Source organism: Lampetra fluviatilis, chromosome 56, assembly GCF_964198595.1.
Source record: "Lampetra fluviatilis chromosome 56, kcLamFluv1.1, whole genome shotgun sequence".
In the NCBI taxonomy this organism is placed as follows: domain Eukaryota; kingdom Metazoa; phylum Chordata; class Hyperoartia; order Petromyzontiformes; family Petromyzontidae; genus Lampetra; species Lampetra fluviatilis.
This window is the reverse complement of record NC_136330.1, coordinates 8,926,038-8,941,212: the sequence shown is the minus strand read 5'-3', so window position 1 is coordinate 8,941,212 and position 15,175 is coordinate 8,926,038. Positions and strand designations below refer to the sequence as shown.

At 66.6% G+C, this 15,175-nt stretch overlaps 1 protein-coding gene across 2 annotated transcripts in view; it reads left to right on the top strand.

The window, feature by feature from the left end:
• The window catches only part of LOC144950181 (rho guanine nucleotide exchange factor 4-like), an 18,625-nt gene extending 4,195 nt beyond the window's left edge, over nucleotides 1–14,430 (top strand). Inside the window, exons 4-9 of one of the 2 annotated variants that reach the window (XM_078880260.1) lie at nucleotides 6,629–6,758; nucleotides 7,762–7,896; nucleotides 9,904–10,147; nucleotides 10,426–10,506; nucleotides 11,781–12,015; nucleotides 13,205–13,291. In XM_078880260.1, coding sequence (XP_078736386.1) covers nucleotides 6,629–6,758; nucleotides 7,762–7,896; nucleotides 9,904–10,147; nucleotides 10,426–10,506; nucleotides 11,781–11,992 — 802 coding nt within the window. In that variant the 3' untranslated portion in view covers nucleotides 11,993–12,015; nucleotides 13,205–13,291. Of the gene's footprint in view, nucleotides 1–6,628; nucleotides 6,759–7,761; nucleotides 7,897–9,903; nucleotides 10,148–10,425; nucleotides 10,507–11,780; nucleotides 12,016–13,204 lie in introns of both variants that reach the window. The other variant, XM_078880261.1, reaches the window with a different exon arrangement.
• Nucleotides 14,431–15,175: the final 745 nt, after the last annotated feature.

Genomic DNA, 15,175 nt, shown 5'->3' with positions numbered 1-15,175 from the left:
GGGACACGCGCGGGGACACGCGCGGGGACACGCGCGGGGACACGCTCGGGGACACGCTCGGGGACACGCTCGGGGACACGCTCGGGGACACGCACGGGGACACGCACTGGGACACGCACGGGGACACGCGCTGGGACACGCACGGGGACACGCTCGGGGACACGCTCGGGGACACGCACGGGGACACGCACGGGGACACGTGCTGGGACACGCACGGGGACACGCTCGGGGACACGCACGGGGACACGCACGGGGACACGCGCTGGGACACGCACGGGGACACGCGCTGGGACACGCACGGGGACACGCTAGGGGACACGCGCTGGGACACGCACGGGGACACGCTCGGGGACACGCTCGGGGACACACGCTGGGACACGCACGGGGACACGCACGGGGACACGCTCGGGGACACGCTCGGGGACACGCACGGGGACACGCACGGGGACACGCGCTGGGACACGCGCTGGGACACGCGCTGGGACACGCGCTGGGACACGCGCGGGACACGCACGGGGACACGCTCGGGGACACGCACGGGGACACGCGCTGGGACACGCACGGGGACACGCACGGGGACACGCACGGGGACACGCGCTGGGACACGCACGGGGACACGCACGGGGACACGCACGGGGACACGCTCGGGGACACGCACGGGGACACGCTGGGACACGCGCTGGGACACGCACGGGGACACGCTCGGGGACACGCGCTGGGACACGCTCGGGGACACGCACGGGACACGCACGGGGACACGCTCGGGGACACGCGCTGGGACACGCTCGGGGACACGCGCTGGGACACGCGCTGGGACACGCGCTGGGACACGCGCTGGGACACGCTCGGGGACACGCGCTGGGACACGCGCTGGGACACGCGCGGGGACACGCGCTGGGACACGCGCGGGGACACGCTCGGGGACACGCACGGGGACACGCACTGGGACACGCGCTGGGACACGCGCTGGGACACGCTCGGGGACACGCACGGGGACACGCGCTGGGACACGCGCTGGGACACGCGCGGGGACACGCGCTGGGACACGCGCGGGGACACGCTCGGGGACACGCGCTGGGACACGCGCTGGGACACGCTCGGGGACACGCACGGGACACGCACGGGGACACGCTCGGGGACACGCGCTGGGACACGCACGGGGACACGCGCTGGGACACGCGCTGGGACACGCTCGGGGACACGCACGGGACACGCACGGGGACACGCTCGGGGACACGCGCTGGGACACGCGCGGGGACACGCGCTGGGACACGCTCGGGGACACGCACGGGACACGCGCTGGGACACGCGCTGGGACACGCTCGGGGACACGCACGGGGACACGCGCTGGGACACGCACTGGGACACGCGCGGGGACACGCACTGGGACACGCTCGGGGACACGCGCGGGGACACGCACTGGGACACGTGCTGGGACACGCGCTGGGACACGCGCTGGGACACGCGCTGGGACACGCACGGGGACACGCACTGGGACACGCACTGGGACACGCACGGGGACACGCACGGGGACACGCGCGGGGACACGCTCAGGGACACGCGCTGCGACACGCGCGGGGACACGCACTGGGACACGCTCAGGGACACGCGCTGGGACACGCACTGGGACACGCTCTGGGACACGCGCTGGGACACGCGCTGGGACACGCGCTGGGACACGCGCTGGGACACGCGCTGGGACACGCGCTGGGACACGCGCTGGGACACGCGCTGGGACACGCACTGGGACACGCTCTGGGACACGCTCTGGGACACGCGCTGGGACACGCGCTGGGACACGCGCTGGGACACGCACTGGGACACGCACTGGGACACGCTCTGGGACACGCTCTGGGACACGCGCTGGGACACGCGCTGGGACACGCGCTGGGACACGCGCTGGGACACGCACTGGGACACGCACTGGGACACGCTCTGGGACACGCTCTGGGACACGCACTGGGACACGCTCTGGGACACGCTCTGGGACACGCGCTGCGACACGCGCGGGGACACGCACTGGGACACGCGCTGCGACACGCTCTGGGACACGCACTGGGACACGCACTGGGACACGCTCTGGGACACGCACTGGGAGACGCGCTGCGACACGCGCTGCGACACGCGCTGGGACACGCACTGGGACACGCGCTGGGACACGCACTGGGACACGCGCTGGGACACGCACTGGGACACGCGCTGGGACACGCGCTGGGACACGCGCTGGGACACGCACTGGGACACGCACTGGGACACGCGCTGGGACACGCGCTGGGACACGCGCTGGGACACGCGCTGGGACACGCACTGGGACACGCGCTGGGACACGCGCTGGGACACGCGCTGGGACACGCGCTGGGACACGCGCTGGGACACGCGCTGGGACACGCGCTGGGACACGTGCTGGGACACGCGCTGGGACACGCACTGGGACACGCTCAGGGACACGCGCTGGGACACGTGCTGGGACACGCACTGGGACACGCGCTGGGACACGCGCTGGGACACGCACGGGGACACGCGCTGGGACACGCGCTGGGACACGCACGGGGACACGCACGGGGACACGCGCGGGGACACGCACGGGGACACGCGCGGGGACACGCTCAGGGACACGCGCTGCGACACGCACTGGGACACGCGCTGGGACACGCTCAGGGACACGCGCTGGGACACGCGCTGGGACACGCACTGGGACACGCGCTGGGACACGCGCTGGGACACGCACGGGGACACGCGCTGGGACACGCTCGGGGACACGCGCTGGGACACGCACTGGGACACGCGCTGGGACACGCGCTGGGACACGCACGGGGACACGCGCTGGGACACGCTCGGGGACACGCTCGGGGACACGCTCGGGGACACGCACGGGGACACGCACTGGGACACGCACGGGGACACGCGCTGGGACACGCACGGGGACACGCTCGGGGACACGCTCGGGGACACGCACGGGGACACGCACGGGGACACGCGCTGGGACACGCACGGGGACACGCTCGGGGACACGCACGGGGACACGCACGGGGACACGCGCTGGGACACGCACGGGGACACGCTCGGGGACACGCGCTGGGACACGCACGGGGACACGCTCGGGGACACGCGCTGGGACACGCACGGGGACACGCTCGGGGACACGCACGGGGACACGCACTGGGACACGCACGGGGACACGCGCTGGGACACGCACGGGGACACGCTCGGGGACACGCTCGGGGACACGCTCGGGGACACGCACGGGGACACGCACTGGGACACGCGCTGGGACACGCGCTGGGACACGCACGGGGACACGCGCTGGGACACGCTCGGGGACACGCGCTGGGACACGCTCGGGGACACGCGCGGGGACACGCGCTGGGACACGCGCTGGGACACGCGCTGGGACACGCGCTGGGACACGCGCTGGGACACGCGCTGGGACACGCACTGGGACACGCACGGGGACACGCGCGGGGACACGCGCGGGGACACGCTCGGGGACACGCGCGGGGACACGCACTGGGACACGCTCAGGGACACGCGCTGCGACACGCGCGGGGACACGCACGGGGACACGCGCTGGGACACTCGCTGGGACACGCGCTGGGACACGCGCTGGGACACGCACTGGGACACGCACGGGGACACGCGCTGGGACACGCACTGGGACACGCACGGGGACACGCTCAGGGACACGTGCTGGGACACGCGCTGGGACACGCGCTGGGACACGCTCTGGGACACGCGCTGGGACACGCACTGGGACACGCTCAGGGACACGCGCTGCGACACGCGCGGGGACACGCACGGGGACACTCGCTGGGACACGCGCTGGGACACGCACGGGGACACTCGCTGGGACACGCGCTGGGACACGCGCTGGGACACGCACGGGGACACTCGCTGGGACACGCGCTGGGACACGCGCTGGGACACTCGCTGGGACACGCGCTGGGACACGCACGGGGACACTCGCTGGGACACGCGCTGGGACACGCTCTGGGACACGCGCTGGGACACGCACGGGGACACGCGCGGGGACACGCGCTGGGACACGCGCTGGGACACGCGCTGGGACACGCACGGGGACACTCGCTGGGACACGCGCTGGGACACGCGCTGGGACACTCGCTGGGACACGCGCTGGGACACGCACGGGGACACTCGCTGGGACACGCGCTGGGACACGCTCTGGGACACGCTCAGGGACACGCGCTGGGACACGCACTGGGACACGCTCAGGGACACGCGCTGGGACACGCGCTGCGACACGCACTGGGACACGCGCTGGGACACGCGCTGGGACACTCGCTGGGACACGCGCTGGGACACGCACTGGGACACGCGCTGGGACACGCACTGGGACACGCGCTGGGACACGCGCTGGGACACGCTCTGGGACACGCGCTGCGACACGCGCTGGGACACGCGCTGGGACACGCACTGGGACACGCGCTGGGACACGCGCTGGGACACGCGCTGGGACACGCGCTGGGACACGCGCTGGGACACGCGCTGGGACTCGCTCAGGGACACGCACTGGGACACGCACTGGGACACGCGCTGGGACACGCACTGGGACACGCGCTGCGACACGCGCTGGGACACGCGCTGGGACACGCGCTGGGACACGCGCTGGGACACGCGCTGGGACTCGCTCAGGGACACGCACTGGGACACGCACTGGGACACGCGCTGGGACACGCACTGGGACACGCGCTGGGACTCGCTCAGGGACACGCACTGGGACACGCACTGGGACACGCGCTGGGACACGCACTGGGACACGCGCTGGGACTCGCTCAGGGACACGCGCTGGGACACGCGCTGGGACACGCGCTGGGACACGCGCTGGGACACGCGCTGGGACACGCGCTGGGACTCGCTCAGGGACACGCACTGGGACACGCGCTGGGACACGCGCTGGGACACGCGCTGGGACACGCGCTGGGACACGCTCAGGGACACGCGCTGGGACACGCGCTGGGACACGCGCTGCGTCACGCGCTGGGACACGCACTGGGACACGCGCTGGGACACGCGCTGGGACACGCGCTGCGACACGCGCTGGGACACGCACTGGGACACGCACTGGGACACGCACTGGGACACGCGCTGGGACACGCGCTGGGACACGCGCTGCGACACGCGCTGGGACACGCGCTGGGACACGCGCTGGGACACGCGCTGGGACACGCGCTGGGACACGCGCTGGGACACGCTCAGGGACACGCGCTGGGACACGCGCTGGGAGACGCGCTGGGACACGCTCAGGGACACGCGCTGGGACACGCACTGGGACACGCTCTGGGACACGCGCTGGGACACGCGCTGGGACACGCGCTGGGACACGCGCTGGGACACGCTCTGGGACACGCGCTGGGACACGCGCTGGGACACGCGCTGGGACACGCGCTGGGACACGCGCTGGGACACGCGCTGGGACACGCGCTGGGACACGCTCAGGGACACGCTCAGGGACACGCGCTGGGACACGCGCTGGGACACGCGCTGGGACACGCGCTGGGACACGCTCTGGGACACGCGCTGGGACACGCGCTGGGACACGCGCTGGGACACGCTCTGGGACACGCTCAGGGACACGCGCTGGGACACGCACTGGGACACGCTCTGGGACACGCGCTGGGACACGCGCTGGGACACGCGCTGGGACACGCGCTGGGACACGCTCAGGGACACGCGCTGGGACACGCGCTGGGACACGCGCTGGGACACGCGCTGGGACACGCACTGGGACACGCTCAGGGACACGCGCTGGGACACGCGCTGGGACACGCGCTGGGACACGCGCTGGGACACGCTCAGGGACACGCGCTGGGACACGCGCTGGGACACGCGCTGGGACACGCTCTGGGACACGCTCAGGGACACGCGCTGGGACACGCTCTGGGACACGCTCAGGGACACGCGCTGGGACACGCACTGGGACACGCTCTGGGACACGCGCTGGGACACGCGCTGGGACACGCGCTGGGACACGCGCTGGGACACGCGCTGGGACACGCGCTGGGACACGCTCTGGGACACGCGCTGGGACACGCGCTGGGACACGCGCTGGGACACGCGCTGGGACACGCGCTGGGACACGCGCTGGGACACGCGCTGGGACACGCTCAGGGACACGCGCTGGGACACGCGCTGGGACACGCTCAGGGACACGCGCTGGGACACGCGCTGGGACACGCGCTGGGACACGCTCTGGGACACGCGCTGGGACACGCGCTGGGACACGCGCTGGGACACGCTCAGGGACACGCGCTGGGACACGCGCTGGGACACGCTCAGGGACACGCGCTGGGACACGCGCTGGGACACGCGCTGGGACACGCTCTGGGACACGCGCTGGGACACGCGCTGGGACACGCGCTGGGACACGCGCTGGGACACGCGCTGGGACACGCGCTGGGACACGCGCTGGGACACGCGCTGGGACACGCGCTGGGACACGCGCTGGGACACGCGCTGGGACACGCGCTGGGACACGCTCAGGGACACGCGCTGGGACACGCGCTGGGACACGCGCTGGGACACACGCGCGGCGACACGCGCGCTGACAGCACTTGCCCCAACAGTCTGTTACAGGCTACACGTGGGGGGATCTTTGTCTGTGTGTGCGCAGTGACCACCGGCACGTGAGCTTGGCTCTGGATGCCATGCGCAACGTGGCTCGCCTCATCAACGAGCGCAAGCGGCGGCTGGAGAACGTCGAGAGGATCGCGCGCTGGCAGAGCGCCATCCAGGACTGGGAGGTGAGCGCCAGGGGGTGGCAGGAGGTGGCAGTGCAAGTGACGGTGCAGGGGGTGGTGCAGGGGGTGGTGCAGGGGGTGGCAGGAGGTTGCAGTGCAGGTGACGGTGCAGGGGGTGGTGCAGGGGGTGGTGCAGGGGGTGGCAGGAGGTGGCAGTGCAGGTGGCGGTGCAGGGGGTGGTGCAGGGGGTGGTGCAGGGGGTGGCAGGAGGTGGCAGTGCAGGTGGCGGTGCAGGGGGTGGTGCAGGGGGTGGTGCAGGGGGTGGCGCAGGGGGTGGCAGGAGGTGGCAGTGCAGGTGGCGGTGCAGGGGGTGGTGCAGGGGGTGGTGCAGGGGGTGGTGCAGGGGGTGGTGCAGGGGGTGGTGCAGGGGGTGGCAGGAGGTGGCAGTGCAGGTGGCGGTGCAGGGGGTGGTGCAGGGGGTGGTGCAGGGGGTGGTGCAGGGGGTGGCAGTGCAGGTGGCGGTGCAGGTGGCGGTGCAGGGGGTGGTGCAGGGGGTTGCAGGAGGTGGCAGTGCAGGTGGAGCCGCTGCAGCGGCCCCACTGCCACCCTGGTTCATACAGCGGTGGGCTTGTGACGGTGAACACACTACACGTGAACAGGAGACACACTACACGTGAACAGGAGACACACTACACGTGAACAGGAGACACACTACACGTGGACGGTTAACATTTTTCGTGTGATCATCGCCCACTCATACTGGCAGCACGCTGATGCCGCAGGTCACCACCAGTGCAAGTGAGCCCCGGTCTTTTGAGCGTTCACCTGATCGCACAAAGTGGAGTCGATCGATGTAACGTCACAGTCCTCCACGCTGCGAGGAGAACGCAGCCCCCAAACACTCGGGGAGACTGTGGGAACCAGAGTTGGGTCAGTGCGGGTCAACAAGCGGGAGCTAAGCAGGACGCGATGGTGGGGCTGTCCGCACGTGTCCCCACGTGTCCGCACGTGTCCCCACGTGTCCGCACGTGTTCCCACGTGTCCCCGCGTGTCCCCGCGAGTGCAGGGCGAGGACGTGCTGGCGCGCAGCTCGGAGCTGCTGCACTCGGGCGAGGTGAGCCTGACGGTGCACGGCGGTGCGGGGCGGCCCCAGCACAGGGTGGCCTTCCTCTTTGACCACCAGCTCGTGCTCTGCAAAAAGGTAACGCGCACCCACACACGCACACACGCGCACACACGCGCACACACACACGCGCACCCACACACGCGCACACACGCGTACACACACGCACGCACACATGCGCACACGCACACACGCGCACACACCCGTACACACACGCACGCACACACGCACACCCACACACGCACACGCACGCACGCGTACACACACACACGCACACACGCGCACACACGCGTAACCACACGCACGCACACACGCACACGCACGCGTACACACACGCACGCACGCGCACACACGCGCACACACACACGCGCACCCACACACGCGCACACACGCGTACACACACGCACGCACACACGCGCACACGCACACACGCGCACACACGCGTACACACACGCACGCACACACGCACACCCACACACGCACACATGCGCACACACGCGTACACACACGCACACACGCACACGCACGCACGCGTACGCACACACGCGCACACACGCGTAACCACACGCACGCACACGCACGCGTACACGCACGCACGCGTACACACGCACATGAACACACACACACGCGCATGAACACACACACACACACACACGCGCGCGAGACAAGGTCATGCCGTATCGACTGAACAGACTGCTGGGCCAAGTGGCGTGAGTGAACGGCGTGCGTGTGATCCAAGCGGGTTGTGTCAGCCGCATGTAAACTCCGTCTAGTCCGTGATCTCTCCCCCTCTGTACTCCCTCCCCACGCATTCACACCCTGCCCACTCTCTCTCCACGCACTCTCTCTCCACACACTCTCTCTCCACGCACTCTCTCTCCACACACTCTCTCTCCACGCACTCTCTCTCCACACACTCTCTCTCCACGCACTCTCTCTCCACGCACTCTCTCTCCACGCACTCTCTCTCCACACACTCTCTCTCCACACACTCTCTCTCCACACACTCTCTCTCCACGCACTCTCTCTCCACACACTCTCTCTCCACACACTCTCTCTCCACACACTCTCTCTCCACACACTCTCTCTCCACACACTCTCTCTCCACACACTCTCTCTCCACACACTCTCTCTCCACACACTCTCTCTCCACGCACTCTCTCTCCACGCACTCTCTCTCCACACACTCTCTCTCCACGCACTCTCTCTCCACGCACTCTCTCTCCACACACTCTCTCTCCACACACTCTCTCTCCACACACTCTCTCTCCACGCACTCTCTCTCCACACACTCTCTCTCCACACACTCTCTCTCCACACACTCTCTCTCCACGCACTCTCTCTCCACACACTCTCTCTCCACACACTCTCTCTCCACACACTCTCTCTCCACGCACTCTCTCTCCACACACTCTCTCTCCACACACTCTCTCTCCACGCACTCTCTCTCCACGCACTCTCTCTCCACACACTCTCTCTCCACGCACTCTCTCTCCACACACTCTCTCTCCACACACTCTCTCTCCACGCACTCTCTCTCCACACACTCTCTCTCCACGCACTCTCTCTCCACACACTCTCTCTCCACACACTCTCTCTCCACACACTCTCTCTCCACACACTCTCTCTCCACACACTCTCTCTCCACACACTCTCTCTCCACACACTCTCTCTCCACACACTCTCTCTCCACGCACTCTCTCTCCACACACTCTCTCTCCACGCACTCTCTCTCCACACACTCTCTCTCCACACACTCTCTCTCCACACACTCTCTCTCCACACACTCTCTCTCCACACACTCTCTCTCCACACACTCTCTCTCCACACACTCTCTCTCCACACACTCTCTCTCCACGCACTCTCTCTCCACACACTTTCTCTCCACACACTCTCTCTCCACACACTCTCTCTCCACGCACTCTCTCTCCACACACTCTCTCTCCACACACTCTCTCTCCACACACTCTCTCTCCACACACTCTCTCTCCACGCACTCTCTCTCCACGCACTCTTTCTCCCTGCACGCTCTACCTGTGCTCTCTCCCCGCGTGCTCTACCCCCGTGTGCACCCTCCCCGTGCAGGACCTGCTGCGGCGTGACGTGCTCTACTACAAGGGGCGGGTGGAGACGGGCGCGCTCTCCGTGGAGTGCGTGGAGGACGGGCGCGACGCGGAGACCGGCGTCGCCACGCGCAACGCCCTCAAGCTGCGCTGCGTCGCCACGCCGACCGTCACCGTAATGTGCGCGCGTCGCCACGGTGACCAACAGCGCTGGGAGAGCGCGTTCCGCGAGGAGCGCAGGCGCGTGCGGGAGGACCAGGAGACGGGTAGGGGTGGAGCGCTCGGGGGGGGAGTCACTCGCTCGCTTGCTCTCACACTCGCTCACTCGCTCGCACACTCGCTCGCACACTCGCTTATACACCCAATCACTCGATGGTACACTCACTCACACACTCGCTCACTCACTCGTACACTCACACACTGGCTCGCTCACACACACTCACTCACACTTGCACACTCACTCATTCACTCACACACTGGCCCATTCACACTCCCCCTCTCGCGCCCCCCCCCCACCTCGTGCCCCCCCCCCCCCCCCCCCCAGGGTTCGTGATCACTGAGGCCCAGAAGCAGGAAGCAGTGCAGAACGCGTGCAGGAGCCACCGGAGCAACCGCAAGCCCCGAGGTGAGCAACCCACTTCTCACCCATGCTCACCTACTTACTTACCTACTCACTCACCTACTCACTCACCTACTCACTCACCTACTCACTCATCCATCACCTACTCACTCACCTACTCACTCACCCACTCACCTACTCACTCACCTACTCACTCACCTACTCACTCACCTACTCACTCATCCACTCACCTACTCACTCACCCACTCACCTACTCACCTACTCACTCACCCACTCACTCATCCACTCACTCACACGCTCACTCACTCACTCACCTACTCATTCACCCACTCACACACTCACCCACTCACTCATCCACTCACTCACACGCTCACTCACTCACTCACCTACTCACTCACCCACTCACACACTCACTCACTCACCTACTCACTCATCCACTCACCTACTCACTCACCTACTCACTCACCTACTCACTCACCTACTCACTCATCCACTCACCTACTCACTCACCTACTCACTCACCCACTCACTCACCCACTCACCTACTCACTCACTTGCTCACCTACTCACTCACCCACTCACCTACTCACCTACTCACTCACCCACTCACTCATCCACTCACTCACACGCTCACTCACTCACTCACCTACTCATTCACCCACTCACACACTCACCTACTCACTCATCCACTCACTCACACGCTCACCTACTCACTCACCCACTCACCCACTCACCTACTCACTCACCCACTCACTCATCCACTCACTCACACGCTCACTCACTCACTCACCTACTCACTCACCCACTCACACACTCACTCACTCACCTACTCACTCATCCACTCACTCACACGCTCACCTACTCACTCACTCACTCACCTACTCACTCACCCACGCACCCACTCACCCACTCACCTACTCACTCACACGCTCACTCATCCACTCACTCACTCGCTCGTGGGAACACTCGCCCACGTGTGGGTGGCGAGTGCGTCAGTCGGTGGGCCTCTATCATTTACCTCATCCGTAGTGACGCTTTTCCTCACCGCGTGACACGTCTGTGGAGGAGCGATTGATCGTCACGATCCCGCGCACGCCCTTCAATTCCCCTGTGGCGCAACCACTCGCTGAGATGTGGACAAGGCAGCAAGTTGCGTCATTCTCTACTCGTGTTTCCGCGACTCTCCTACGTGCCCTGCTGTCTCCTGTGTCTCTCGCTGTCTCTCTGACTTGTCTCGCCCTCTGTCCCTCTGCCCCCCTCTCTCTCTGTCTCCGTGTGTCTCTCTCTGTCTCCGTGTGTCTCCGCTCCCGGGAGGGAAGGCCTCCACCTGGAGTCCTCCATGCGAGGCTCCGCACCCTCCCTGTCCTCCCTCCATGACGTCACTTCCTGTCTCCCGCTCCGCCGCTACCGCCCGGCCCCCCCCGCGTCTCCCCCGCCGTGTTTCCGCGCCCCCCCCCCCATGTCCCCCAAACTGGCGGTGGGGATCATCCGGCGGGCGGTGTCCTGGGTGACCGGACAGCCCAAGGAGTAATGGGACCCCCCCTGCCCCCCCCGGTAGGACCCCCCCCGACCGAATAGGTGACCGGTCGCATTGCCTGCACAGAAACACTACAAGCGGCAGGCGCATGTCTGCAGGCCCCCGGCGGTGGTGGGGGGAGCGGTGGGGGGGAGCGGTGGGGGGGAGCGGTGGGGGGGAGCGGTGGGGGGAGCGGTGGTGGGGAGCGGTGGGGGGGAGCGGTGGGGGGGAGCGGTGGAGGGGAGAGATGAATCCTTACTCGGCTACAGCTAAATTGGGGGCCGCGCACAGCATTGGCACCAGCGATCGCCCCTCGCTGTAACAATGCCGGTGCCCGCACAGAGCGTGCTCATTCTCGCCCGTCAACCCGTGCCCCCGCGAGACGCTGCACCGCCCGACGATCCGTCTTCTTGTCGCGCCGCGTCCGCAGCGCCAGTAGCTCCGTCTCCTCCCTCGGCCACCCCCCTCGCGAGGGCCTCGCGGAGCGGAGCCCGAGGGGACGCAGCGGGGCCACAGCTCCCCACGTGCTGAAGGGCTTCTCCACGTTAATACAAGACACTCGATCCATCTCCTCTCAATGCCAATCGCCTCCATAGCACCCCTCCAACCCCCCTGGGATCAGCCACTACCTCACCCCGCCTCACCCCGCCTCACCCCGCCTCACCCCGCCTCACCCCGCTTCACCCTGACTCACCCCGCTTCACCCTGACTCACCCTGCCTGGCTCTGCCTGAGGTTGAATTTGTTTTTGGGATCGGCTCAAACAAATTCTATGAAAGAGAAATGGCCGTGGACTACAATGGAATAATTCATTTTCTCTTAGTCCGTGGGCATTCCCTTTGCTGTCATTGGCTGTCGTCGGTCCATGTGAGTTTGAGCGGAGCGCGACGCGGCATGCGACACGGTGCCTCGCGAGGAGCGGCGAGCTCTGCGCGTTGGCCGTGCGAGCGTCGCCGAGCGACGCTCCGGTGTTTGCGTTCATGGGGATGAAGATTTAGAGGCGTGCAAACAAGGCCATGTTGGGGACTGGGCTTGCCGGCTGTTTAGTTTCATTCACGCTGTGTTCAAGCACACTGTCCCCTCTCATCCCTGTCCTCATGTCCCCATGTCCCCTTGTCTCCATGTCCTCGTGTCTCCATGTCCCCGTGTCCCCACGTCTTTACGTGCCCATGTCTCTGTCCCCCATCTCCCATCCCCCTCGTGCCCCGTCCCCCCGCGCCGTCTCCAGCGCCCGCCCCGCCTGCGCCAGCTCCGGCCGGGTCGGCGTTGCCGGGGGCGCCGCTGTCCTGGCAGCAGAAGCACGGCTCCGTGCCGCAGCATCTGCTGCAGCAGCCGGTCATCTCCCTCGCCGAGCCCCGGCGCAAGCGCCTGTGGCCGGGGCTCAGCCGCCTGGCTCCGTTCCGCAAGTGAAGCCTCCACCACCACCAACCACCAACCACCACCACAACCAACCACCACCTCCATCATCACTACGTCCACCACAACCAACCTCCACCGCCGCCATCTCCACCATCAACCACCACCACCAACCCCCTTTACAACCACAACCGATACCTCCACCACCACCTCCACAATCACCTTCACTACCAACACATCCACAACAACCAACGCCATTTTCACCAACTCCAACCTCCACCACTACCGTCATGCTCATCACCACCACCACTAAGCTGATCACCACAACCACCATCGCTCAATTTTTCGTCATCGACGTGGTGGTGAGAGGAGGGTTGGAGGAGGAAGCCGGGGACCATGAGGCCTGAAGGACTTCCTGCTTGGGGCCTCCGGACAGTGCGGCGCTGAGCGAGTGCCGGGACAGAGCGCCGGTCCCCAGTTGGACTGCGCCCTGGACACTCGAGGCGAGTGCGGCGCTGAGTGGACCCCACGGTGGACGCTTGACACTGCGGATCTTCATCTGCTCCAGCGGACGGACTGGCGAGTTGCGGCGCCGTGAGGACAGACCGGAGCGTTGTGGCGCCGTGTGAGTTCACAGTGGACAGGCTGGCGGAGTGCGGTGCCGAGTGGATCCCGTGATGGACACGAGCCGGCACTGTGGACGGTGCCGCGGTGCGGTCCCAGCGCCGTCGCTTTCTCTGCTGGGCGGCCATGCAACATGCGCGTACGCGGCGCGCGTGCGTGTCCGTGCGCGTACGTGCGTGTGCGTGCATGTACGTGCGTGTACGTGCGTGTACGTGCGAGTGTGCGTTCGTGTCGAGACGGGGGGAGCTTGCTCGTGCCACTGCTGGGCTGTGCCCCATCCGTGCTGTGTTAAGGGGTTCTGTGTATATACAGTACAGTATTGCGGAGTTTGTCTGGGGTCACTTTGGTGCAACACGTGACGTGGAACACCTGGAGCCAGATCACAGTCTCTGTGTGTGTTTGTCAGTCTGTGTGTGTCAGTCTGTGTGTTGGTGCGTGGTGCTGGCCACCCACCCCCTCGCGTGCCGTGCCGACCTTCATAGATGCTGCTACTCACTAACAGCACTTGACCCAGCAGTCTGTTAAGGCTTAACGGGGGATCTTTGTCTTTATAGTTACGGCTGCGTGAGAGTGCGGGGAGCGGGAGTGCAGCGGTTAGCGCGCTGCACAAAGAACCCGGCGGCCCGAGTTCAAGTCCCACTCACGACCCATAGCAGTGGCGAAAATTCCAAGCAGTCCTGTGCCTCGCCTAGATTGACTCGGCCTCAAATGACTCCCTCGTGTGGTGTGTAAACATCGTCACTAGGGAGACAAATGTGGCCAGGCGTGGTGCTGGCCACCCACCCACCCCCTTCGTCTACCGCATCGGCCTGCATCGGTGCTACTCGCTAACAGCACTTGCCCCGACAGCCTGTTAAAGCTACACGTTGGCACTCGCACACGCTCGCAAACATGTACACGTACAGACACATATACACACTGACAAATGCACAAACACGCTGACCAACGTATAAAGCACCACACACAAACACACTCTCACACACAAGACAAAGATCCCCCGTGTGGCGCAAGTGCTGTTAGTGAGCAGCGCCTATGAAGACCAGCACGGCACACGATAGGGTCGGTGGCCAGCACCACGCCCGGCCGCCTTTGTCTCCCCAGTGGTGATGTTTACACACCATGCCAGGGCCTCATTTGAGGCCGAGTCAACCTAGGGGACGCCCGAGACTGGTTCGGATAATCGTCACTGGTGTTGGCCGTGAGCAGAAATCGAACTCGG